Raw genomic sequence first — 27,506 nt, 5'->3', positions numbered from 1 at the left:
TTCTACTTACTCATGTAAAAAATGTTATGTTACCCTCACTATTTTAAATAGCTGGTGGCAGTGGTTCAATTTTCTTACCTTTGTGCTTTTGTACCGCAGGCTGAATCCTTAGCCGCAGTATAGCACCCATGGGTGAACATTGTGTCAAAACTTTTTTGCCATTTCTTGTTTGTGAGGTCTTTCTTGGGTTTTACTCTGCGCCAGGCTTAAGCCCTTGTTCGTTTTGCTTTTGGCAGGCTTCAGTACTGAATCTGGCCTCTGACTCCAGTGTGTCTGGCAGGGCAGGAAGTGAGGGAGGTGCCTGAAACTCACTGTCCTCAGTCTCCTTGGTTACCTGAATGCACCCAGTCCTGATTGGCTGGCTGTCCTGGCTGGACAGCCATCCTGCTGTGTGAGTGACAGCTAGGCTGTGCATGAATCTGAGAAACTTGCATAAAAGGTGAGGCTTTTTGGACTGAAGGCAGTGTCGACCACTGGACGAAACATCCAATGAAGGAATCGTGAAGAGAAGCTTGCTGCATCCTCATGGACTGTTGAACTGCCCAGTGAAGTCCTGCTGCTGTGCTGAAACTCCTTTTCCGAAGCGACAAGAGAAGCTCCGGAGAGGACGACTTCTTCCCTTGGGTTAGTGGGACCAACTAACCCAGAGACTGACTTTGTTGGAAGACCTTCCCCAACTGGCTGTACTTCTTTGCTGCTGCTGGAACGGAGTACCTGGGGGTTGTGAAATCCATAGTCTAGTGCAACGTCTGTAAACCAGCCAAAAGCTCCAGGAGTCTCCTGAGGACCCTCCTGAAGCAGGGCAACCCAAGCTCTAGTCAACTCACCAGAGTGCTGGACTCAAGGAGTGAAGGAAGCCCAACCGGTGTCCAAGATCTGCAATGATGCCGTTTCCCGCACTCTGAAACCGCAAAGCGCCGCTGAATTGAAAAGCGCCCGTAGCTGCTGCCGACCTCCGAACTGCTGTGCAGGAGTCCTCCAGGCGTCCTCCCTCTTGTCCCCACGACTGAGGCCAAGGAACACAGGATCTGCAACACTGCAACCAAGACAGAAGCTAGCTGGATCCTTTTCTTCAAACCTAAGGTACTGTTCTGACTAAGGGGTACTTGCCTCTTTTTCTGTAGCTTGCTTTTCTTGGTTGAGATTTGCAGTAACTGCTTTTCTAGAGTTGATTCTAGCTCTAACTTTCACAAGTGTAACAGCTTGTGGCCCAACAGTGATTTTCTACAACAATTCTCTAACTTTGTGCAATACTTTTTGCTATCTAAGAAGTGCCTCAGCTCCATAGACTTTGCTCCATAGATAGACTTTGCTCCATAGATAGACTTTGCTCCATAGATAGACTTTGCTCCATAGACAGACTTTGCTCCATAGACAGACTTTGCTCCATAGACAGACTTTGCTCCATAGACTTTGCTCCAATTGACTCTGGCTGTCCTGGCTCCCTGCAAACGTTTCTCGTCCATTGACTTTGATTCGAACTATCCCTCATAGGTGATGCATTGGTTTTTTAACTAACCTTGCTGGTAAAGGTTTTATCTAGACTTCATTGGGAGATTGAAAACTGCTCACATGCTCTGAGAACCTGTTAACCTTTTTCCTTCCCTTAACCTTTCCTTTCTACCAACCTCAGAATGTTACCAAGTGCCAAAGTGATGTATAAATGCCATTAATATCCTAGTTAGTGAAGTCACCTCAGGGTGTAGGAAGTGTGTATGAAGCATCTCTAAAGATTATCTACTTGCTTGACCTTGATTCTGAGAAAGTATTTGAAGTGTATTTTTATCGTTGCACATTGTCCTTTTTAAAGAATGCTTATTTAAAACTGACCCTTAAATAATTATTTTACTAGAGAACCTTGATTGTAAGTGTTATTTGGATACTTGTATTTGTGTATTCCGATGCTGCAGCTCTACAGCTCACATTTACCCCTCTTGCGATAAGTCTGGCTGCTCAGTCACACTACCAACTTGTGTAGTAAAGACCTATACCAATAGGTGGGCTACCTAAAACCAAGAGGACCAGGATTGTGTAGTCTCCCACAGGGTTACTACTCCAATTCTTGCCTAACACTGGTGGCAGGCGGTGAGGATTTGTGTAGGGTGGTTAAATTGATTATTTGCTGTACTTGTACCCTACTAAACCAGCCACAAGGCTATGCTCCATCAAAAAGTGAAGCAATTGTATCATGCCAAATATGGATACCTTTGATGAGGCAGCCCTGATTGTTCTGACAGTAGATCAACTGAAGGATATGTGCAAAATCAGGGGTCTGCCTGTAAAAGGAAAGAAATGTAAATTGATTGCAAGGTTGTTGAATCACCAATGTTTGGGTAGTAGGCCTGTAACACCTACTATCCCAAGTAATGTGGAAAATGATGATGAGTTTAGAGACTAACTCCAATCTGCAAGAGGAGCCAGAGGAGTCTCAGGAAGAGAGCCCCTCTCTGCCACAACCTGCCCTTTTGCCTCTGTCTGTTTGCATTGGGACCCCACAAGGTCCAACATTAAGCCCAGAATATGTTTCTCTTGAAAGAATGAAGTTAGAGTTGGAGTTCAAAAAGTTGAATGCTCAACTGAAGCCAATCATCAAGATATCAAACTTGGGGAGAGGGAAATGCCACATGAGATGGATATGAAAAGACTGTCCCTTGATTCTGCTTCCCTTCCAGGGTCCTCTAGGTCTGCTAGTCCCAAGAGGCCGCGCCTTCCCAAAGAAGCAGTGAGTATGTGTGAATCTAAACCTAATGTGTTGGATTTGCTGGGTACGTTAGAATACACATATGGTCTTCAAGGAGTCGGTGGGAATGATTTAATCCCTTGGCTCATTTCTAGGCTCCCTCTGAATGGATGTGATGTTGTAATGGAGTTAGGCGCCATTGAGAGAGAGGACTTTGAATCAGTGAAGCTGGTATTAATAGCCAGATTTGGGAAAACTCCTTCCCGGTACCTTTAGAGGTTTAGGACCCTCAAAATTACTGATAACCCTTGGGCTACCTGGGTATGTGAGTGTTTAAAGAAGATGGTTGGGTCTCCTGAGCTGAGACAGCACTTGGCTGATCAAAAGAGATTGATCCCAAAAAGCTAGCACAGGCTGCTGGCTTGTGGGTAGCCAACTGGTCCACTCACAAGGTCGCTGGGGCAACTCAAAAAAAGAAAGACTGGAAGCGGCACAAGAAAGAGGGAAAGGGAATTCTAGTTCCAACCATCCAAAAAAGGGCCACAAACATAGTAAGGGTAAGTACCATGGGGAAACTTTTAAATCTAGTGAAACCTATGGAGCTAAACCAGAGGGAGGTCGTCAGAAACCCCCATTCCAAAGAACATTTGGGAACTGTTTTGTGTGTGGCTCTACTGACCATGTGAAAGGGGAACCCAGATGTAAGGGGAAACCTTCAGGGGTCCACACTGCCACCTCAGGCTTTATCCCTGAGGGAGTTCATATGAAGTTGATATGGCAAGTGGTAGCTTTCAATTACTGGCTGAAGACCCCATTGGAGTTCAAGTCAGTATTTCTTTAGTGTCCCTGGGTCTGTGGGAACAGAATGTGGTTGTGTACAACTCCATACCAGATAACACAGAATATTATTAGGACAGTGTACTTGTAAATGGCCAGGAGACCTCTGCCATTAGAGACACTGGTGCAAGCATTACAGTGGTTGAAAGTATTTTCAAACATGAGAATGTGGCTAAGGCACCAAACGGTCCAACGAAACTTGCAGTCAGCCCTATCCAAATGGTTCCTATTCTGCCAGTTCTCATCCAGTGCAATAATATGACTGTTAGAATACCTGTCAGTGTACAGAATGAAGTACCTGGGAGAGTCCTGTTGAGGAATGATTTGAAAACTCTTGGAGTTGTATCTAGTACCCCTAGGCCCTGCAGTAAAAGGAAGCAGGAGCAAACGATTGGCCAGAGAGGCAACACTGAGTGACTCTCAATGGGAGGTTGAGGAGATTCCTCTTACCCCCAGTCCACAGCAAGACCACCCTTCTATTCCCAGGAAAAAGAAAGACAAAGGAGAAATCTAAAGTCTCTGGGTGAAAGAAAGGTTTAAAACCTAAACCTGTTCACAGGACAAGGACATCCCTGAGAGGACAGTCCCTGAGAGGACAGTCCCAGGTCACCCCAGTGACCCCTTCCCCTTCCCCTGCTGAGGCTGAGTGGGAAGACCAACCAAACTCCAAAGAGTCAGCTACTGGTGACGCAGAGCTAGAGGAAAACCTTCCCTATGTTGGAAATCTGGATCCTAAAGACCATCCTGAGCTGCAAACTTTACCTGCAGAAGGTGGACCCTATATGGCAGAGATCAAAGAGGGTGTTCCTCTCTAGAAAGTCTTCGCCAAAGGGCAAGAGCCAGGGAAGCATAGGCTTTACTGGGAGGATGGCCTCCTCTACAGTGAACCTACTGAGTCTATCCCAGGAGACTACAGGAACCTTGTAGTGCCCCAGGTGGTGAGACAGAGGATCCTAAAGTTGGTACATGAGATCCCTCTGGCTGGCCACTTGAGTTTCAAGAGCACCAAAGAGAGGTTATCTGTATTTCTACTGGCCCAGGGTGGGGGCTGATGTAGAAATGTTCTTTAAGAGCTGCCACACTTGTCAGACTTCTGGCAAGAGTGGAGGCAAGAATGTGGCACCTAGTGCCCTTCCCTGTGGTGGGAGTCCATTTTGAGAGGGTGGGGATTGACATGTTGGTCCCCTAGACCCTCCAACTTCTTCAGGCAACCGATTTATATTGGTTGTGGTAGACCATGCTACCAATATCCTGAAGCAATACCTATGAGAACTGTTACTGCTCAAGCAGTGGCTGACTCCCTCCATGGAATCTTTACCAGGGTAGGTCCTCTGAAAGGGGGTCAAATTGTATGTCTCACTACGTGCAGACCATGTGGGAAATCTGTGGAGTGACCTACGTGTTCTCAACAGCCTACTGTCCCCAAACCAATGGGTTGGTAGAGAGGTTTAATAGAACTATGAAGAGCATGATGGGTGCTTTATAGGAACCCCTGAGACGAAAGTGGGACCTTCTACTGCCATGCCTTTTCTTTGCTTGTAGAGAAGTCCCTTAAGCAGGGGTTTGGTACAGCCCCTGTGCACTGCTTTATGGTTATTCGGTTAGAGGCCCTTTGGCACTGATCAAGGAAGGGTTGGAGAGAGTTCCTTCCCTACAGCCAGTGAGAGTCCCTGACTATGTGCTGGGTCTCTGGAGGAGAATGGCACTCATGATGACAGAAGCTTCTGATAACCTAAAAGAAGGCCAGGCTCTGGTCAAACATTGGCATGGCCAGAAGGCCAACATGGTGGAGTTTACTCCAGACCAGCTAGTTTTGGTTATGGTACCTACAAGGAGAGGGCCTTACAGGACAAATGGATTGGACCCTTGAATTTTGTGGGTAAACTTGGAGCAGTCAATTATTTTGTCGACTTGAGCAATCCCAAGGAGGACCCCTAGGGTCTATTACACTAACCGCCTGAAGGCTTATATTTCCAGACTAGAACTAGGAGCTTTGCTTCTGGCCTCTGATCAAGAGGAGGAGGAGGAGGAGGAGGAGAGTGAGCCTCTCCCTGATCTCCTCAGGGGACAACCCTCCGATGAGGCCATTGAAGGAGTAAAACTCTCTTCAGATCTGACCCTGCAACAACAGGAGGAGTGCAAGGCTCTCTTAAATCAGTTTGCCTCCCTGTTTTCACTGACACCAAGCTTGCCCCCTTGGAGCGAGCATGATATCATCACTGGTGACGGTCTCCCTGTCAAAAGCAGGGGTTACAGAATGTCTGATCATGTAAGATCCCACATTAAGGACGAGGTCAAGAAGATGCCTGGGTTTATTGAGTCATCTACAAGTCCATGGGCTAGTACATTTGTACTAGTGCCAAACGCAGGAACCAAAGAGTTGAGATTCTGTGTGGACTATAGAGCTCTTAATGCTGTCACCACGACTGATGCCCATCACTTACCCAGGACAGATGAGCTGGTGGAAAAACTTGGTTCAGCCAAGTTCCTCAGTACATACAGGCTTTTGTCAAATAACTCTGACAGACCATGCCAAGGAGAAAACTGCATTTTCTACCGCAGGAGGCCTCTACCAGTTTAGGGTTATGCCTTTTGGACTCAAAAATGCACCTGCTACATTTCAGAGGATGGTGAATCAAGTTTGGAATGGGATGGGGGACTTATGCATGGCATACTTGGATGACATTGCATTGTTCAGCCCCACTTGGGAAGAGCATCTTTACCACCGAGGATATGTTTTGCAGGCTCTTGAACAGGCCCATCTGACCATAAGGGCTAGTACATGTTGAAATTGGTTAGAGTAAAGTGGTCTAACTTGGACATTAGGAGGGAGGAGGTGAAATAAGGCCATTGCCTAGCAAAGTACAAGACTGGGACATCCCTACTACTCAAACCCAGGTGAGAGTCTTTCTAGGTCTCACTGGTTACTATAGGAACTTCACAGAGAACTATGGGACCAAAGCTTCTCCCTTGAATGTGATCTCCTCACCCAAATTCCCCAGAAAGTTCAGGTGGAATGAGTGAACTAAGGCATTTGAAGGATTTAGAAAAGCCCTCTGTCAAGCTCCAATCTTAAGAGCTCCTGACTACAACCATTCCTTTATAGTTCAAACTGATGCTTCCAATACAGATATAGTTCTGAGTCAGCTGGGTGAGAAAGGCAGGGAACACCCTATCTGTTTCATCAGTAGGAAACTGAAGGACCGAAAAACAAGGTGGGCAACCATAGAACGTGAGTGTTTTGCCATTGTGTGGCCTTTGAAGATGTTTAGACTATACTTTCATGGGTCTACTTTTGTAATACAAACCGACCACCAACCCTTGAGATGGTTAATGCAGATGAAAGGGGAGAATCCTAAATTGTTAGGATTAGTAGAAAACTCGTGGGTCCATGGGGAGCAAGGCGCCAGTGATTTCTTTAATTTTTGATTGTATCTCCAGCCAGAATGATTGTATGACTGGGCAGTGCCACCACATGTGGGCCAGGTCACCTCATTTGCCACATTCGTGCCAGCATGCATCCAGGTAGGCGGGGTTCATCGCATGGAGTCTGCTTGGGGATAGGTACCAACTGAAGCTAAGTTTAAGGGCTCCTTCCTTCCTCTTGTGAGGGGCAAAGCTACAGCAACTCTGCAAGGTAACCAAGACGGGTCTCAACAGAGAGCAAGCAAGGCTACACAACAAGAGGTAAGTTCTCTTAGACTTTATTTTTTAAATTTTTTTAAACACTTTATTTCTTATTTTTAATAAAATATAAACAGTATCAATGCATAGGTCATTGAATTGCAAAATACACAACAGCGGAAGGCAAATTTAGTAGAATTCCAAACCATAACCCTGTATTCCACCATATTACATTTTAAGACTAACCTAAAACAAAACCAGATGCACCGAACAAATGACAACAGACAAATAAGACTACACAAAACAACCACACAAACACTCCCTCCCTATATGTATGTTACCTGAAAATAGACCATTCCACTCTAGTCCATAACCCAATCTAGCATCATCCATAAAGATCAATAAAGCCCCCCCCCACATTTCCTCATAAAGGGTTTCCTTGTTTTGTTTACTAAACATCATTTTTTCAAATCTTGATAAAGCTTTAACATCCAAAATCCACTCGTCCACTGTCAGCTTCTTCCGCGTCTTCCAGACCTTCAACACCTGTTTAGCCGCCACCAACAAAACTTTGCTCACCCCACACGATATCACCCAACTTACATCGCGCCCACCACTGTATAACAGTAAGATGACCGCTAAGGGATTGCGTGGGTAAACAATGTCCCAAGTCTGGTCGATCCTGTCAATAACCTCCCTCCCTCCAAAAACTCACCACCCTTTCACAATACCACAACATATGTAACAGAGTACCCTGTTCTTTCCCACAACCCCAACACAGGTCATCACCAACTAATCCCAATTTACACATATGTACTGGGGTCCAATATATTCTGCCCAATATCCTTTGACGTATATAGCGTTATTGCAAATCCACTTTGGCAGTCGTCGGCACTCTCCAAATCTTTTCCCATTCTCTTGGTGTAAGTTCCCTTCCCAATTCCTCTGTCCATGATAACCTCAACTTTTCCCATGAATCCAACCATTGTCATCAGGTTGCATAAACTGCATAAAAGTAGACACTTTTTGAAATCCAATGTCCAATATATTAAAATTCTCTGGCTTTTTCAAAAATGGAGCATCCAACATGTCTCTCCGTTCTAATAGTAAAGCTACCAAAATATCATACCTTCTTAATTCTCTGTTCCTTAACCCAAATTTCTCAACTAAACTTCCAAAAGGTACTACCCCTGCATCACTCCACACATCACCAATAGTTAGAACATCCCTCTGAATCCAACTTTTCCAATTCAGGACCTTATTATTAAACTGCAGACCAGGATTATGCCAAAGTGAAGCCTCTTCATAAAGATATAGACCTTGTCCAGTTCCCACAAACCTTTTTAAGACCGGGTACCCAAAACCCCCATCTTTGACTATCCGGACCATAATGTATCGGGGAATCCTGGCCCTTTTCCCAAATCCCCACAAAAAATCCTGAAACAATCTATCGATATGTGCAAATGCTCCCTTTGTAAAATGCAAAGGCAGAGATTGAACAACATACAGAAGTTTTGGCAGCAAAATCATTTTAATAGCATTCATTTTACCCCAAAGAGTTAGGTTGACACGTCCCCATCTCATAATATCCCGCCTAAGGACCTCAATGATTTTATCCACATTATAACTTACTAACTTTCTAACATCTTGAGTAATATAGATACCCAAATATTTCACACTAGAATATTCCCATTTACAATTCCACCCCAGCAGATGTTCACATCCAGTCGAAGCCCTCACCGGAAATACTACCGTCTTATCCCAGTTGATCCGGTACCAGATAGCTTACCCACTTCCTCAAAGACCTCACTCAATACATGACCCCCTACAACAGGATCATTCAAGATGACCACTACATCATCCGCATAAGCCAGAGCCTTAACTTCCCCATCTCCCACAGCAAATCCTCTGATGCACCTCATCTGACATATATACGCTAACAAGGGCTCTAATACCAAATTAAATGACAGCAGCAACAAAGGGCAACCTTGGCGAGTGCCTCTATACAATGGAAATGACATAGAAAACCCCTCGTTCACCCACACCTTTGCCGATATGCCATTCTGAAGTGCTTAAATAGCCTTAATAAAGAAAGGACCAAAACCTAATTTGACAGTGTATAATTCAGGAAGCCCGAATTCACCCCATCAAAGGCCTTCTCAGCATCTAAAAAAATAAACAAATATCCTTTATCTCGGAGTCTGGCAAACTCAAAATATCTAACAGTGTTTGAATATTATCATATCCATACCTTCGCTCCATGAATCCTGTCCGAGATCGCTCTACTAACTCACCCATATTTTTTGAGCCTCGCCGTCAGTATTTTTGTAAAGATTTTTAGGTCCACATTAAGTACAGAGATGGGTCGATAATTACTGCACTTAGTTGCATCCTTTCCAGGTTTCGGGATCACCGTGATGATTGCCTCTTTCATTGAATCGCATAACCTCCCCTCCCTCAAAAAACAGTTACATAACTCAAATAAAATCGGTGCCAACACTTCGCCATATTTTTGATAAAATTCCACTGTCAAACCATCCATCCCCGGAGATTTACCTTTATTCATTTCCTCAATTACTGACAAAACCTGTAGGATGGTAATCGGGGCCTCCATAAAACATCTACCTTCTTCAGAAAGTACTGGGAGGGCAATTTTTCCAAAGAATCTATCAAAAAATCCTATTCGCGGAGCAATATCTTCCGTATACAATTTAGCATAAAATGAATGAAAACATTCAACAATTTTACCTTTATTAATCTCCATATTTCCAGATTCATCAACAATTATTTTGAACATACACCCTCTGAATAACTCTTTAATCTACTTGCCAATACCTTCCCTGCCTTATCACCTTGTTACCAGTACTTTTGCTTCACGTAATACAATCCCTTCTCAACTTGTGAGTTCACCTCATTTTTCAGTAATTCCTTAACATCCAATATCTTAAGTCTAATACTCTCCTCTCTTGATAAAGCATAATTTCGTTGTAAATCTCCCAGTTCTTTTTCAAGCTCTACCAATTTGGCTTCACCCACCCTATGCATCCATGCAATCCAGTTCATCAGTTCCCCTCCAACAGAAGTCTTAAAAGCATCCCACACCACCATATTGTCCGCAGTGCCATCATTTATTTCAAAGAAATTTGGTATAAAATTCAGTAATGCGTCAGTGGCTTCTTTATTGTTTAACACAAAAGATTTCAACCTCCATCTACTAGATCCCTGCCTCTCAGCGGATAACATCAGTTTAGCCATTACCATTGAGTGGTCTAAAATGTGTTGTTCCCCCATAGACACCTCCTTTTACATTTTCAATTAGCCTATCCGACACTAGTGTGTAATCAAGCCTAGAATAAGAATTATGAACCGGTGAGTAAAACGAGAACTCCCTATCCCCCCACTGAAAATTTCTCCATACATCAATCAAATCATATACTTCCAAAAAAATCTCGAAACTCTTTACTTGATTTCTGTCCGGTAAATTTACACGTCGAGGACCTATCCATTTTGGAGGCAATCACACAATTAAAATCCCCTCACAAAACAATCATTTCACCTCCCATATCACCAAGCATCTCCTTCAGTGTGACAAGAAAGTCCCCTCCTCCCACACATGGGCCATATATAGATCCAACTGTCAATAACATGCCCTCGTATTTAAGGTCAATAAGTATGATTCGCCCCTCACCATCCATACTCACTTTAAATACCCTTAGTAACGAGTCCCAGAGCCCTCACCAAACCTAAACAGCCCCTGCATAAAGACCCTCTACTATGAACTATAAAATCCCCCCTTGCATGTCAAAAGAATTTCAATCCAAAAACGTATATTTCCAAGATATTGAACAAAAGACCCAACCCACCAGTAAGAATCATCAAAATAAATAAGACTAATGCCAAATGATGCACACAAACAACTCCTAACCCATGTGCACCCTTTAATCTAGTAGCCAACCCCTAACACTTATTTATTTATTTTTTTGTAGCAAACTAGCAAGGAGGAAAAGTTCAAATCACCCAAAATTAGCTTAAGAGCACATAAAAATTACAGACATGCCCTCACAGAATTAAGTATAGTCATTGGACACTTCCACCCAACTGCAGCATATCAGTGTCTTGTAGAAAGCAAATAACAACCATCCCAAAGCTGCAAGGAACAGTAAAGTGCATTTTAAACTTGTGCCCCACTTCCCAAACCACCAACCTCCCATTTCACAGCGGCCCCATAAGGTAACATAAGTTCTTCACCTGCCCCCAGACACAACTAACAGTAAAGTACGGGGGTTGTAATGAGAAGCACAACAATCACATCTAGAGACGGCGAGTATACAAAAAAGCGATGGCATCCAGAAAAAAGCTTGCTAATGGGGTAAAAGAACATTCCCAATCCACCATACCATCAATAACCCCAACTCCAACAACAATGAAATCCATAACCATTTTAGATACTGCCATTCCGCACCAGGCAAAGTCTGGGAGCATCCTGCACAATTCATCTCCAGCTGGCATTAACATAACTGTACTGCATGTACCCACAGTCTCTTGTCACTTCCAATGTCCCTGCTACACCAACACCCATACCTCATTAATTCACAGGTGCAGGTATAAATGCAACAAATGAAGTCATGGGTAAACAGGAGCCAACAAGGAACAAGACTGCAGCAAAAATGAGGCCACTTAATGTAGGCAGTTCCCCCACCCTTAGCCTCTCCATCAGTTGCAATTGTCTGGTGGTTCTCTCTGCTAATCCCAGAGTCTCAGCACTCCACGGGGAGGGACCCTCACCAGGAGCTGTGCTCAATGTGAATGCAAGCCCCCCCGCCGCTCCTCCCGCAGGTCTAGACGTAAAGCAAAAGGGTGCTGCACACCAGGAAGGTGCAATAACACGGACAACATGTACAGGCAAGATTCAGTACTGCCAGCGTACACCCCTGTTCACTGCTCGGCCACCGAACATGCGTTTTCTGTTGGCAAAGTAACTATGGCAAGCGCCGCGATGGGGCAGAATTCCAGAACGCGCCAGGTAATGCACACATGCATGGCTTGCTCACTCTCTCCGCTGTTGGACACGATCAAGAGACAAAATGCCAGTTTGACAGTACGTTAAGATGGTGGGAAATGTGCACTTAAATTCATTAGTTCGCTGACATACCATCTGAAACCCGGTCGCATCACCGCCATGTTCCCCATACCACTCCGTCATGTATAATTAAAGGCTGCACTTTCATCCAAGACGCTGAGGCCCATGCATCAGTCCACCCTCTAACGTCTCTCAATCAAGATACATACGTTTCAGCGAGACCCAGCACCGTGGATGTTCGGGCAATCCTCACCGCCACCAGAGCACAATCAAAGCGAACGGCATTCCATGCTCTCAGCCGCAATAATAAACAAACCACAATTATAACACATTAACGGCCCGCCAACCCGAAGTCACCTCCTTCCTGAAACAACATGCATAGGAGCACGTACTGAAGGTCCCTTCCTCAGATATCCATAAAATGAAGTCTCCGGCATCCTGTGCACAGGTTGCAGTCAAATCATAACTCCAACAGTTTTTATAACTGTAAACCCATCAAAATAGCAATCCAAAGGCAAATTAACAAAGTTGAAAACATTCTTTTGAAATTGTTAATACACCAAGCTGAAAAGAAAATTGTCTCTTCTTTTTTGTTGTTTTTGGATTTGTAGATGAAGCTTCCATAGGCTCACAATCCACATCAGTCAAATCAGACAAAAAAGCCTCTGTACTCCTATGATCAGGAAAAGATTGTAATTGACCATCCACAACCACATGAAAAATTGCTGGATAAATCATATAATACTTTACTTTCTTGAGCCGTGTCTTTTCTTTTGCCACTCCAAAACATTTTCTTTTTTCCATGACATCTCTACTTAGGTCAGCAAATATCATAATTGTGTTCCCTCCCCATGCCAGGTCTCCAATTTCACAAGACTTCCTCAGCATTAGTTCTCTTGTTGGGAATCTCAAAAATGTAACAATAAAATGTCTAGGGCGCTGACCCAAGGCAGGTTTCTTACCAAGGGACCTATGAACTCTTTCAGTATCCAGTGATATCTTAGGATTCAAATGTAGCATGGAGACCAGTGCCTTTTCCTGGAAGGAGATTGGATTCCCTCTCTGCATTTTCAGGAGATCCTGCAATCCTGATGTTATTTCTCCTTGAGAGGTGTTCCTGCTCAGATAGCGGGAGTAAGAGCTTCTCATTATTGATCTCCAATTGCCTCACTTGATCAGCCAAACGTAAAGTCTTGTCATCCATCAGATTAAGATGATCTTCAACAGCAGTCACCTTGGCAGTAAGGTCCATAAACTTCTCCTCTGCTTTTATTAGCCTTGATTTGATATCTGCAACATCAAGTGTTAGTTTTGTGAGCAGATCCAGTATCTTATCATCTCTCTTTTCCTCCTCACCCTTCTGCCTCTTAGCAGGCTGAATAGTGTCCACAGGTTCAGAAATCTCTGCCATAATCATTAGGAAAAGTATTCAACAGGCACAGGAGCTCAGCACTTAAGCTGCCATCTCTGAGGCTGACAGTTCCGGAATCTCTTCTTAGACTTTACAGTACCGATGGTTAGAAGAAATGGTTCCAGCTGGCTTCTGTTCCTGTACAGCTCTGCAGATCCTGTTGTTCCTGAGCCTCAGTCGTGGGGACAAGAGGGAGGACATCTGGGGACTCCTACTCTGCAATGAGAAGGTCAGCACTCTGGACTTTCCTCGCATCTTGGTTCCAGCACTCTGTTGAGGTGGCTCAGGCTTGGTCAGTCCTGCTTCAGGGAAGTCCGGAGGATCTTCCTGGCGCTCGAGTCTGACTTAAAAGCAACTCACACAATCTGGTGTTCCTCTCCATGGCACTTCAGTTCCAGCAGCAGCAGAAGTACAGCCAGCTCCGAGAGGCTGTCCAGACAAGCTTACTTTGGAGTTGATTGGTCCCACCAACTCAAGGGGAGAAGTCGTCCTTGCAGGGCTTCTCTAGTCGAGGCGAATTCAGAGCTTCAGCACAGCAGCAGGGCTTCACCGGGCAAACCAACGGTCCAGGAGTTGCAGCAAGCGCCTCTTCCAAGTTCTTCTTCAGATTCCTTCATCCAGTGATTGACTCTACCTTCAAAGCCAAAAAGCCTTGCCTTTTATGCAGGTTTCTCCCATTCATTTCAGCCAAGCTGTGAATCACAAAGCAGGATGGCTGTCCTTGTTGGACAGCCAGATGGCCAATCACCTTTGGGTGCATTCCTGTAACCAAGGGGATTAAGCACGGGGAGTTCGGGCACCTACCTCCCTTCCTGCCCCTGCCAGACATACTGGAGCCAGAGGCGGGCTTCACTCGTGAATCCCGCCAAAGACAAAACAAACAAAGGGACCAAACCTGGTTTGGCGCACAGAGTAAATCTCAAGAAGGACCTTTCCAACAAGAAATGGTGAAGAAAGAAGACCGGGGCCATTTTGACGAAATGGGCACCCATGGGTGCCTTAGAAACGCAGCCCACGGTAAAAACACACAGTAGTAACCACTGCCACCAGCCATTAATTGTAGAAAGGGTAACATAAAAATGTTACATGAGAAACTAGACAAAGGGGATACTAAGTAACCTCTCCAGCACCCTATGGTAAAATAGTGTGTGCTGGGTCTAGAAAGTAGTGTGTGCTGGGTCTAGAAAGTTGCACAATGTAAGTAAAGTCAATTTCACTTCCCTGCTCTTGGTTTCACCAAGAGAAGGTATTTAAACCTTTGGGAAATCTTAGAGGCTTCTCTGTGCTACTGCAGGGAAGGTGCTGTATGTCACAATGTAAAAGATGATGCCTATGGAGTTTGTCAGACTCCAAAGTTAAAAAGAAACACAAAAAACAAATAGAATTAAAAGCACAATGTTCAGCAAAAGAGCTGGGGGTCTGGTCTCTAAGGTGGGAGGAATTTAGCACTAAACTGAAAATTCTCCCCAACAGTCTTGATCCAAGACTTGCCGCCGAACCCCTCGCAGGTGAACATTATTCCTTCTAGACCTGTTTTCCAGGTCAGCCTATTTTGCTCATATTTCCTCGAGCCAGTCCTCCACACCCTCGAGTCTTTTGGTGAGTTCTGCGCAATCATGCACCTGCTCACAGGTCACGTTTTCCAGGTTGTTGACTCTAGCCTCTAGACTCACCAAGTGGGTGTTCAGATCGGCGATTGATCGTGCCAGAGAGTCCTTGGATGTTTTTATCTCCAACTTTATTTCCTGCGTGATATCCTGTTTGAGGGCTCCAGCATATCCTCAAAGTCCCGTTTGGAGAGGGTGGGTTCTGGGAGCAGGGCAGCTGCCAGGGATGCGTGTATGTCAGCCTTCGTAGCCTGCATCCTCTGGTCTGGTGGTGCTTGGGGTGTCCAAAAAGCTGTAATTTCATTCCCCTTGTTCTTTATTGCAGCCTTGGGCATTGCTCAGGATTTTTTATTGGTGTGCCCCACAGGTGGGCAAAGGCAATCCGGTTTAACGGTACTGTCTGAATTCCTGGGGGTGTTCTTTAGGAGTTTGCCGGTGTCAGAGCCTTGTTGATGAATGTGATGATCAGCAGAGTGCCTGGTTGTTTTCAGCAGCAATAGTTTCTGATTATCCCCTTATATCCGATCAGTGCTTCTCGACATTGATCACCCGTTCATATCCACAGAGAGTGGGGAGAAGCCAGGATCATGCCGCAACGGGTGTTGGGCACGACCTACTGCTTCATTGCGTGTGTTACGAGTAGCAGGCATATCAGGAGGTGGCTTTGCCGGGGCACCAGTCTCTTTTCACTGCCTGCCCGAATGCAGGAGGTGGCGACCGCCGATTAGAGAGATGGGGGCCAGAACTCCTACTGGGTCCTCCGTTCCCGGCGTTGTTGTTAAAGTCTTCCTCCGTTTGCACCGTCCTGCAGGAGCAGACTGGGCGGGGTGGGGGAGAGAAACCTTCCCGCGTGTCGCTCCCCCAGGTTGCAGGCTCTGGCACCCACCCCACCCGCGCTCCTCACATCCGGGCGCTGCGGTATCCGCTCTACCAGGCAGCGGTCGTGGGTCCGTTCATGTCGTCTCCAATCCCCGACTCCTCACTCGGCCCAGACTGTAGCCGCTACTTCATATGGTGCATCGTCTGGTCTAACGCTTCAGCACCAAAGATTTGTCGGACTGCCCGCCATCTTGCATCCCCCGCAGGAGACGGATCGCTGCAATTGTGTGGGTGCTCCCAAGCCAGCTTCTCCAGCTGCGATTTTGCCCCTCTGCACTGTTTCTCAAACCGGGACACCTTCAGGCATCGTTGTGGGGGGAGGGGGAGGACTTTCCCTTTAATACCCCTGGAAGTGTCTGAATCGGGCACCCTAGAGCGGAGCTCACGGCGGCTACGACCGCACGGGGTGCTGCCTAGCCACTCCCCACCAAATAACCCAATTTTTATATAACTACAGTGTGTGTTTCGTTGACTATATGTGCACTCAAGGGACTTTGTACTCAAACTACAGCCCTCCTGCTACCTAGACTAAGTCTGGTTGCTCAACCATAGCTACCAAACCTTTTGGGTAGTTCAGAGAAAACCGAAGAGTTGGAGCCATGTACATCTAAGAGCGAGTCTTCCACAGTCCTACCACGGGTGGACTTCAGTAAAGCTCGCTAACAGAGCTCATTCACATTATCTTGATAGTTTGTATTTCCCTGTTCACCAGAATAGGCAATCCTCTTGGAACTTCTAGAAGCTCCCAGAAGACTGTCTGATGCCCTTACCGTTAAACGTGGGTTTCACTGGGGGCACTGTCAATGTACCTGGTTGATTGCAATGCCAGTCTGTTTTCACCGCTGTATTCATCTTTTAATCGGCCTGTGTCCTGTATGCCATCACTAAAGCATTTGAGATCTTGGTGATTGTTTTTTCACTTGGTTCCAATGGCAAAATCAAGGACTAAGGTGACGTCGGAGGGCAGCACCTTGCTGTTATCAGGATACCCTCTCACCTTAGAGTGACAGAGTTTAAAATAGGTTGCTGCACTTCTTCCTACGCAGGTGTGATCTTTGCCTTACGTTTTGTACAGCTTTCAGGTGGGCATTGTTGGGAGGCAGATGAATGTCATCCATAGATTTTGCCCCTCCCCTGCACCAATACCGCAAAGGTGAGAGACGTTACTCATTGAGACAGCCATTCTGCCCTTATCCCCCACAGGTACAGCAGGGCTTGGAAACAATGTGAGCTGAAGATGGCAAAAGCATTCAACCTTACGGAACAGTAACAGAGCATGCATTGAACACAAAGCAAACCTGCACTCCACATTAACACATACAATAGGTAATATATGCATTTAGGCATGAAGAACATTAACATGGCATGCACAGACATGAAGAACACTAACATGATCAATGTATAAGGTGAATGCAACATGAACGCCACGCGAATATAGCTCACGAACACAGTAAGAAGAGTCTTCTTAAAAATGGATGCGCAAGCACGTCTCTGAATGAGCACAAGCCTCAAGGCCTCGAAAAAGCTCAGGCTGAATCCACAGAAAATCATGTCTGAGCTCTGCATCGATAATAGCTGGCAACCAGTGCCAAGGTTAGAGTGAAATTAGGTAGGATTGGAACGGCAGAATGAAGGCACAAGATGGCATTTCCCAAGACACAAATAGTATGCTCCCAGATTAATTACAGGTTTTCTAAGATCACAACCAACCTTTGTTAGCCAGGTGCAGTACAACAGTAAGCCAAAATACTCTATGAAGCATAACCCAACAGTGTCGGTAGTGGCAATAGAAACCACAACACACATTAGCTGAAATCTTGATAATCGGAAGGTAGATCTATTCCAAACCCGGTCTCATAGCACGTGACCCCTAATTTGTGAACACTGGCCATTAATTAAAAGCAAATACAGATAGGACAGCTGCTGTACTCCCTAAATGCACATGTAGACCCGAGATGTCACACAAGGTCAAGTACAAAGGGAATTGCCTGATCTCATGGCCTGAGAATGAGGGATAGTAAGTTTTAATTTAAGGAAAAACGTGCAATGGTCCTCTGCCACCCCAACTCAATGTCTGGCTCATATCCTGACCTGTTAAGTGTCCAAGGTTGGTTAGCAATGTGCCAACCAATCAAAATCCTTAGGAACATGCTGCCAATCAAGTAGTTGCCAACCAACTAGTTACTGTGAAAATGTAGTTCAACTTTTATCCATATAGGAGTGGCTCCAGGTGGAGCCATCAGATACTTGTAACCCAATAAAATGTTTAAACCTTATGGAATATATATATGTAGCCAAACCCACTAACCTATCCCCAGTCCCTGTAGATTTTGTAAATTGATATTATGTTATGACATTGGTGATGACGAGTTTATAGTACTAAAGCAATTGTTTTTTACTAGTATGTCGATAGCAATGAGAATTCATTGCTTGTATGCTGTCCCGGCTTTGTTTCGATGTGAATAAAGTTGACTTTTGCCGTGCACTTTGTCTACTCACTCATTGGGCCTCATTACGTGTCCGGCGGCAACCAGTCGGTTTTTACGGCTCGGTTACCGCCAGACTCGTATTACCATTCCGCCTCCGTGCCTCCTGGAATTACCAGGGCATTACGACCCTGGTGTCCCGGGAATTCTGGAGGCGGAATTCGGTAAATCCCCATTCCCAATGAGTCTCATAGGACTCAATGGGGAAGTGGAAACACTGGCACCATCTCGTGATGGTGCTGGTGTTTCCACGTCCGCCTGCAGGCGGGCGGTGTTAAACCCACCAGGTCATATCTGGCGGGAATGCCACCTCCCGCCTCCAGGACTCGAGATCAGGCGGTCCGGAAATAACAGTGGCGGCGGGTTAACCGCCACTGTTATTTCCGGACCGCCCGACTCGTAATGAGGCCCACTGAGTCTTGTTTGGATTGACTGAGTTCTCTGGGTCTATGTGGGATTTTGGACAGTCTTAACGGCATTCTGGCCCTGTGGGAGCACCTGCCGACTAGCATAGCTGCCATACATGTGTAGTACAACTCCTGTATGCCTTTACTCGAGTGAACAATGTACCTGGGGCAACCTCCCCTCTAGGTGTATGCCTCCTAAACAACAAGTGAAGCAGGTTCTTGGTATCTCGCCTCATGGAAGATTGTCAGGTAGAACATATTGTGAGGTTGTACCTGTAAAGACAGCTTCCATTTTATTTCTGGTACTATGTGCCCCATCTTTATCTCTCCCTCTCCACCAAACCATTATGAACTGCAGAGATTGTTTTCTAGCTCTGTGTATTTGTAGAGTTGACTGCAAATGGCATGCATTTTTCTTATTAAACTACAGGTTTGGTTTTTATTCAATTTTTTAGATTTGTGCCCAAAAGGGTGTTTCTTGTTAAATGTCCTCTTTGTCCTGTGATGCCACCACCGCCCCAATTTCGTGGAAGGTCTGATCTGTATATTGGACTGTCTCCTACCCTCTGTTGGAGCTCTGACTGAGTGAGAACTGCCTTGTACACACTGTCTTGACGCTTTGACGTTTAAAGGTGACTGTGCTCCATCATCCATGCGTTGTAACCCATACTGGAGACTGTGACCCCTATCAAAGGGTCTCTGACATATACAGGGGACTATGCCATTGGCCTTAATGGGAATTTGGTCCCTGATACATGCCCAAATTCACATTTTGGAGTTAAAATCTGTACGATCGACTGTCCCCTTTGTAGAAATCTGACCATTGAAAGAGTTCTTTCCAAACCTTTATTGAAGCTGTGAATTTGGGAAGGGAACATCTAACCTAACCTCCCGCACTGCCAGCCTCCTTCTCCATCATTCTGATGAATGGAGTGTCAGTCGCTGCTTTTGGTCCCACTTTCATCCCACTCCAACCCCTGCTTCTTACTCTGTCCTTGCTAACCTTCACCTCTCCATCTCTAATACTCTTGACGTCCTTGCCCCTGTCATGAGGATCGGCCTGAAGCCTGCCTCCAAGCGTAGTGGCTGGTATGACTCGGATCTAGCTTAGCCGAAGCGAAAGTGCAGAGTTGCTGAACAGAAGTGGCAGACCTTCGGGTTGATCTGCTGACAAACTGGCCTTTCACCTGCTCCAAAGCCAATATTGTTTCTCTGCCCGCTCCAAGAAGAGGGCCCACATTCAAGCCTGCATCTATGGAACCACTAATTATATGGCTGAAGTTTTCAAAATCTGCAAGGAACTTGCCAATCCAAATGCAGTCTGTACCTCTCTCCCTCCTTCCCATACTCTCTAAACTGCCTTGTCCTCCCCCTCCCATTTCACATTTAAAACTCTATCCTGTCCTCCCTTTCCACCACCCCCACTCCCCAGCCGGCTCTTTTGCCTCCCCCCTCAACCCCTGCACTCTCCTTTTTCTTGCCTATAGTACCTGATGAAGTCTCATAAAGTTGGCCGCTCTATGAAGGTTTCCTCCAAATAGGTGCTCCTATTATCTTCCAGAGCTATTAAGGACAACATCTCCTCTCTCCCCCCGGCTCTAGCCGATCTCTGAAACCACTCCTTCGCCACTGGCTCTTTCCCTCTATCCCTCGAGCACTCCCTTCGTCACCCTCTCCTAAAAAATAGCCGTCTGCTGACCCTTCCTACCCGGCTAACTATTGCTCCATCTCTACCACCCATTCCTGGGCTAACTCTTGGAAAACTTGGTCTTCCCCCAACTGATCCGTCACACTGAACTTGCTGGTTGCCTCCATGACCATCAATCTGTATTCCCGGGCTTCCAGAGGCACAGAAACTGTTATCCTGAACACCCGTGAAGATCTGCTCTCTAATCTTGACCCCAATTCTCCTTGTTCTCTCCTCTGCCTTTGACACGGTCAACCAGTCTATCCTCATAACACGGCTCCGTGACACCCTTGGCATCACGAACCAGGCACTGGATTGGCTGACCTTCTTCCCAACTAATCGCCCTTCCAAGGTGCATCTTGGCCCTTTCTCCTCCACCACTTCACTCTCTAACTCTGGCGTTTCCCATGGCTATATCCTTTCGCTGTGGCTTTCAATATCTACCTCTCCCCTCTTGCCCACCTGATCTCCTCCTTCTCTCCTCATTTCCAGTACTATGCTGATGACTCAGCTTTCCTTCAAATTTCTCTCTACTAACTCCTCCTCCTCTCTCATTCCTGATTGTCTGACTGCTATTTAGGCATGGTGTGGTGCTAATGACCTCTGTCTTAATGCCAGTAAGACTGAGATCTCCCTATTGGGACACCTGTGCCCTGTTGCCCTCCTGCCCTCTAGCCGCCCTCCTTGGGCCCTCTACCCTCACCATCCAGTGAGGCCAAAAATCGTCTCTTCTCTCTCTCTTTCACCCCTCACATCTTGGACATTGCCAAGAAGGCCCACTTTCCGCTTCATCTCCTAGGAGGCATTCTTCCTTTCCTTAACGTTCCCCAGAAGCTCCATGTCTCCAGAGCTCTGTTCCTCTCCGGGCTGAACTACTGCAACATCCTCTTACTCAATCTGCCTCTTTCCTCCCTCTACCCCCTCCAACTAATCCGGAATAGGGCTGCAAAACTTACCCTTAGCCTCAAGACCAGAGATCACCTCTCTCCAGCCCTAAAATCTCTCCACTGGCTCTCGGTGACCGCAAGGATCAAATTCAAGACCCTATGCTAAATCCACAACGATTTCTGGGGCCTAGGACCCCGCTATCTCCAACTCTCTCTCCCCAAATACCTCCCTGCTCGAGCCCTCCGCTCTTGTAGCTCAAACCCTCTCCTGATTAAACGCTTCTCCAATCAGAGAGTGGGGGGCAGGTGTCTCTCTTTTGGCTGGCGCCTCTTTGGAACAGCCTCCCTGTCCCTCTCAGACTTGAGCCGGACCTGCTTAAGTTCCGGAAACTTCTCAAAACTCTTTTTTTTGTTCTACCTCCTTTCCTCTCACCCTCCATCACCCTACTGCAGCTGAGACTGGCGGCCTGGTCCTTCATGAGTCCCACTGGTTACCAGGCCCTCTGCCCAGTTGACACCAGAACCCCCTCACCACTACCCTCTGGGCCCCAGCCCGGCAGAGGTGTACCCCCCCCACATTCTTGAGACACCCCCCCACCCCTGCACTTAGCCAGTGGCACCCCTTGGCACTTCCCCTCCTGGGCTCACTCCTAACACTTGCCCTTACCTGTACCCTCCCTTCCCTTGCCCCTGTCCTCTCGTCACTGCACTTGCACATCCGAATGTCACAAGGCCTAGTAGGACCATGATTGTTTGAGTATTTACTGCTTTTTACTATTGTTTATTACTCCCCTTGTTACCTCCCTCTTTTGTCGTGTGGCTCCTGGAAACACCATTGGGTTGTATAGGCGCAAAACAATTGTTCAAATAAATAAAATAACCTGGGAGCTCAAGTCTCCCAGGTTGGATGTTGGAACTTTACCTTGAACATATATGTCTGAGTGCTAAGCTGTACTGCTGTGTCCTGTGTCCTATAGAGCGATCATCTCTACTCTGTTGCTTGTCTGTTGTCCTTCCTTTGTAGTCCTGAGATCTGGGGCAAAAAGCTAGGGTTGGATCATTTAAATGCTTCAATTCTTGTAGTAGTGCGCAATGCCAGACATCTGAGGTGAATGTGTGGGGCTAGTGCTGAAGGGTGGGGGAGCTTGGCGTGAACGACCATCTCCGTTGAATTGTTTTTGACAGATTAACACTTGTAAAAAAAAAAAAAAATGTGGAAAGTGTTTTAGATCAGTGTGAGAAGTGGTAGGGAACCATGGCTCTTCAGAGATTGTCCATTGATGAATGAGACCAAACCAGGCCCCGATGGGAGATATTTTAGTCTGATGTTTGTTTACATCATAGAAAGGAAACCAAAGAATGGGAAGATTGGAATACTATAATTTTGCTATCCTTGTTAATCTCAATTGATTTTTCACATTGCATAATTGTTTCAATGTTCATAAAATATAAATAACCAATGTAGGGCTGGACAGACCCTTTGTTTCCTGAGATTAATTCTTGTGTGTTGCTCTTCCTCAGGTACTCACTGCTGCAGGTGTCTCTACTCTGCTGTGGAGTGCTGGTGATGGTTGTACTCTCTCTCAGCCTAGGATGACCGTGGATTGAACTCTTTGCTGCTTGTGGACTTGAAGCAGTTACCTGACTGTTACATAGCAATAAGAAACACTAATTTAAAACCCAAAGTATAATATATAGAGAGAGTGTGTGCAAGAGAGGGGAGTGTGCTTTATGCTTTTCGGATTAGAAATTGACCGATGTACCTGCTTGCAGAATGCTGCAACTTCACAAGAGCTGCATGGAGCACTGTTACACAGTTCAAGAAGAGCCGTGCCTATGCCACCGGTAAACGAAGAAGTGTCAGCTGAGCACCCTCAGTGTTAGAAGTCATTCCTCAGCTACTGGAAAACCAAGAATTGTGACAACCAATCATCCTCACTGCAGTAAGAGAGTTATGCCTGGTTTACCGTGGATGCAGGAACTGGCGGAAAATAGTTCTGGTGCTGCAAGTAGCCATAACGTGTGGCAGCCAGTGAAGTTCAGCACTTGCATGGAAAACAATGCTAGGCATGCTTTGGCTGAAGACTATGCATTACATGCTCCAACAGAACGTACTGTGCCCCACTTGTGTGGGGGACCTACCAGTGAGAACTAATATTCCACACACTGGTGCAAATCACCATGGCACATTTATGCTTATAGACTATCATATCGATTTGTGTTGGCACTTTATCACGCACTCTCCAGCCTCTTGCTTGCCTCCTATCACGTAGCACTGTACAACACCCATTACAGTATCTTGCCATGCCCACTCTTGTTCCCCGCCATACCATGTAAACTCCAGCTACACTCTAGGACCGATTGAATGCAGCAGCATACCAGGCAAATGCCATCTGTGCACCATGCTCTCTGATGTGCAGTATACCTCACACACTCCATGCACTCAGCAGGCCATATTCTGCAGCACCAGACTTCATAAACACTAGCCACTCACTATGCTTTATAAACTCTGGTGATGGGGCAAAATCTCAACGCATGTTTGAGAATTATGACACAAGTAAATGGAATGTGTGCATCACTGGGATATGGACTGCAGACTCTCCTGCCCGCCCGACCGCCCATCTCCCCTCCCTGAGGAAGAGTTGTGGGAGGAAATATTTCCAGGAAAGTAGTTTTCCCTGATTTGGTGGCCAGGGGGAGAAAGAGTAGCAGAGACCTATGATTGCTGCAGGAGAATGCGTGTGCAGCACTCCTAGGGCGCAGGCACACCTACATACTACAGACTATACCTTTGCCATAGGATACTGCCACAACCATTTATTGAGATCCCCATTACATACAGGGGTACCCACTGAGGCAAAGACACACACCCCCTCATCAAATGCAAGTTTGTCACCCGATGGCCGAGACCCCAGTTCATGCTGCCGTTTCAGCCCTGCTAGTTCACACCCTATATCACCTTTCCAGCTTGTGAAAATTGATGCGGAGCACTCACATGCAGCGGACACAGAGCCATAGACCTGCTCCAGGATATGCAAATTCTGCACCCCTCCTGAGCTCTGCTTTCCAACAGTGCATGGCCTTGAACAAGAAAACCAGGAAACATGTATATTGCAGCCTGATTTTCCAGTGCTGAAATGGCCAGACTCTTGGGCCTGCATTACAAAGGAATAACCCTGCACCGAGATACACAGACGTTCTTTTCACAGAGTGGTAAACCCACACTGGATGGAATTGCATGAAGAAATCCCATTCCAACTGAGAGCATTAAGAAAAAGGGCCATTTTCACCAACTGCCGAGTCGTTTCTCTAGTGGCCCGTGGGACTTCAGTGTTAATGTCTGCACCTGGCTAAATTGAGCCATGTGGTGGACCCTCTGTGGCTACATTCCAGGGAAAGGGGTGGAGGGTGTAGTGAAGGTTCCCAGCGAAAAACCTCCCACACCTGAGGTTTCTGGTGGTAGCCTCCCTCACCCTCACAATATGTTCTACAATTGGGGGGCTTTGGTGGCTAGAAGGATGCATATTAACAAGGGAAATGCCTTCATGCTAACATAGCATACCCCACAGCCCCCTCAGCTGATGCTGGATATTTCCACACCCAGTACAACTCACCACCTGGCGGTAACCCTACCTCTACAGCTGAGCAGTCTTTCCCTGGCCTTTATGTAACGCGTGCTTTGCATGGCCTATTATACTGTGTTTCCTGTTCTGAGTGTTGGGCTGCACAGGCTCTTGTACTGTGCATCTCACTCTTGGTGTTAAGATGCACATGCTACTACCCTATAGACCCTGCTCTGCCTGTGCTTTTGTATACAAGTATACTGTGGTCCTGCTCTCCCAGTGCTTGAAGTGTGTCAGTCTCTCATTCTTTAGGGTCTATCCCCCTCCTTGTAAAGGATGCAGTCTGCCATGTTGTGTGTTCTCCCAGTGTAAGATTTCGTGTTGGGTCCTGTTTGTCTTGTTTTCATGTAGTATGTGCTTCCAAGTATTTCATGTCAGTCCCTCATCCTGTGACCTTATTCTCTGAGTAAAGGGTAAAGTCTCTCTTCTTGTATATTGTTGTCGCTTTCTGTTGTGTCCTGCTGACATTGTTGAAGCACAGCCCCCTTTCCCTATGTGGTCTGCTTTCCCAGTATAAGGCACATTCTTTGGTCCTATGGAGTGGTGCTTTCCCAGTTTAAAGCAGTCTCTCGCCAGGTGGGTTTCTGCTCCCAATGCTGGAGTCTCCAGTGGGCAGGCAAGATCAGTGCTGATCTTTAGCATTGTGCAATATTCTTTTTGTTGTTGTTTTTAAACCACTTCATCTGTACATGAGTTTCATTTTAAAATTACTTGGAAAAATGTTAATATTTATTTTTTAATCCAGACTAGTGAAGTCCATCGAGATTTCCTAGCTATGCAGCCTCTTCCCATGAATAGTTGAGAGTAACTGAGGTTCAAAGGTTGAGGGAAGGGTAGCAAAGTGAAAAGGTGTTGCTTCAGATTATATTCTACCAGTGTCCTGCAATGGCATCTTTCTTGGGTAAAATTGCTACTGTGACTGTTATATCAGAGGATATACCAGCTAGCACACATTTTAGGGGCTATGGGCAGGGTTGGAAGTGGTGTGGTTACCTCCTCTTTGTTGCCCCCTTTTGATACATGTGTGCTGAGATTGAGGTCTCGGAGCATGCTTTTGGTGTGATAATTAACTAGACCTCTGGGTTTAAGTTCAGAGTGGTGCGATCACTCCTCTTCTCCCACCCCCATACTATGATCTATGTAGAGTGATTGAGGTCCCAGTGTGCGCTGATAGTAGATTCACAACTGGGGTTATAGGCTGTGTTCTTTCAGAAGACCCTCTTTCCTCGAATTTGTACAGTAGTGCAGTGACTGAAATACCAAAGTAAACTTCTTTTGGGACAGAGACCTGGGGCTATGGTCAACACCAAGTTGGAAGTGTTGTCTGTCTCCTGGTTTTGTGCAACGGTTCAGGGTCTAAGATCTCAAAGAAGGCTGGGAATAAGCATCTGGAGTTATGGGCTGGAGTAGGTGTTGTGCCCCTGCCCTTTCTTCAGGATTGTTACATGAACTAATTTCCAAGAGCTTGCAAATGGTTGGACACATTACTGAAGCGATGACTTGGACTAGAAGTGATACAGGCACCCTGTTTGTCCCAGGCTTTAATACGTGGACACAAGTCTCTTAAGATCCCAGGGCATGCAGAGAGAAATTGGGGTTATAGGTGAAGTGAGATGTCTTGAGGTCACTCTAACTTTCCCATGGTTTGGTATATGCTGCACTGTTACATATTGGGTTCATTCTGATCCTAATCTACAGCTAGAGATATTTTATTTTGAGATACTTTTTTACGAGCGTTATCCTGAGACTTCTATTGTTCATGTAATGCCTTTTGCACAGAGTCCGTATAGACCCAATAAAATATTTCTTATACTATTCTCGGGATGTTTGTCTTTGTCTGTGTTTGCCCAGCATCCACGTTTAATCAATTTAGTGTGCTTAAATGACTGCGGATGATGGGCAATCCCTTCAGCTTGCCTAAACAGCCATGTCTTCAGCTGTTGTGGAAGTTCGAATTACACTGATGTCTGCAAGAGGGGATTGTGTGAAAAAATCATTGCTGGAATAAAAGAGGACAAACCATCTCAGGGATGTGCAATGCCATGCATTGAACATGTCAATGAGCTTAGTAGTTGTGACTGGAAAATACTTATCTGGCTTTTGTGGCTGTGGAGACCAGGTGAGGGATGGAGTAAGCAGAGGGGTATTGTCAATCATGCAATGCTGTGAGAACCAAAGTCTTTGGAGGATTGGTGTTATCTGAAGACAGCCTGAGAAAGTGGGACATTTATGGGAACCGGAGAAAGTGTGTCAAGAGATAGTAGCAGCACAAGATTGGTCAATCCTGAGAAGAGTCTA

The 27,506-nt window shown here is 46.0% G+C and overlaps 1 protein-coding gene across 2 annotated transcripts in view; it reads left to right on the top strand.

Annotated features, from left to right (window-relative positions):
• Nucleotides 1-27,023, top strand: part of SLC39A13 (solute carrier family 39 member 13) — a 203,246-nt gene extending 176,223 nt beyond the window's left edge. Inside the window, exon 10 of one of the 2 annotated variants that reach the window (XM_069623110.1) lies at nucleotides 23,107-27,023. In XM_069623110.1, coding sequence (XP_069479211.1) covers nucleotides 23,107-23,182 — 76 coding nt within the window. In that variant the 3' untranslated portion in view covers nucleotides 23,183-27,023. The remainder of the gene's footprint in view (nucleotides 1-23,106) is intronic. The other variant, XM_069623111.1, reaches the window with a different exon arrangement.
• Nucleotides 27,024-27,506: the final 483 nt, after the last annotated feature.

The sequence above is a fragment of the Ambystoma mexicanum genome, chromosome 11 (genome assembly GCF_040938575.1).
Source record: "Ambystoma mexicanum isolate Mex_15411 chromosome 11, UKY_AmexF1_1, whole genome shotgun sequence".
In the NCBI taxonomy this organism is placed as follows: Eukaryota; Metazoa; Chordata; class Amphibia; order Caudata; family Ambystomatidae; genus Ambystoma; species Ambystoma mexicanum.
The sequence above is the reverse complement of the archived record's forward strand: the minus strand, read 5'-3'. Positions and strand labels throughout refer to the sequence as shown.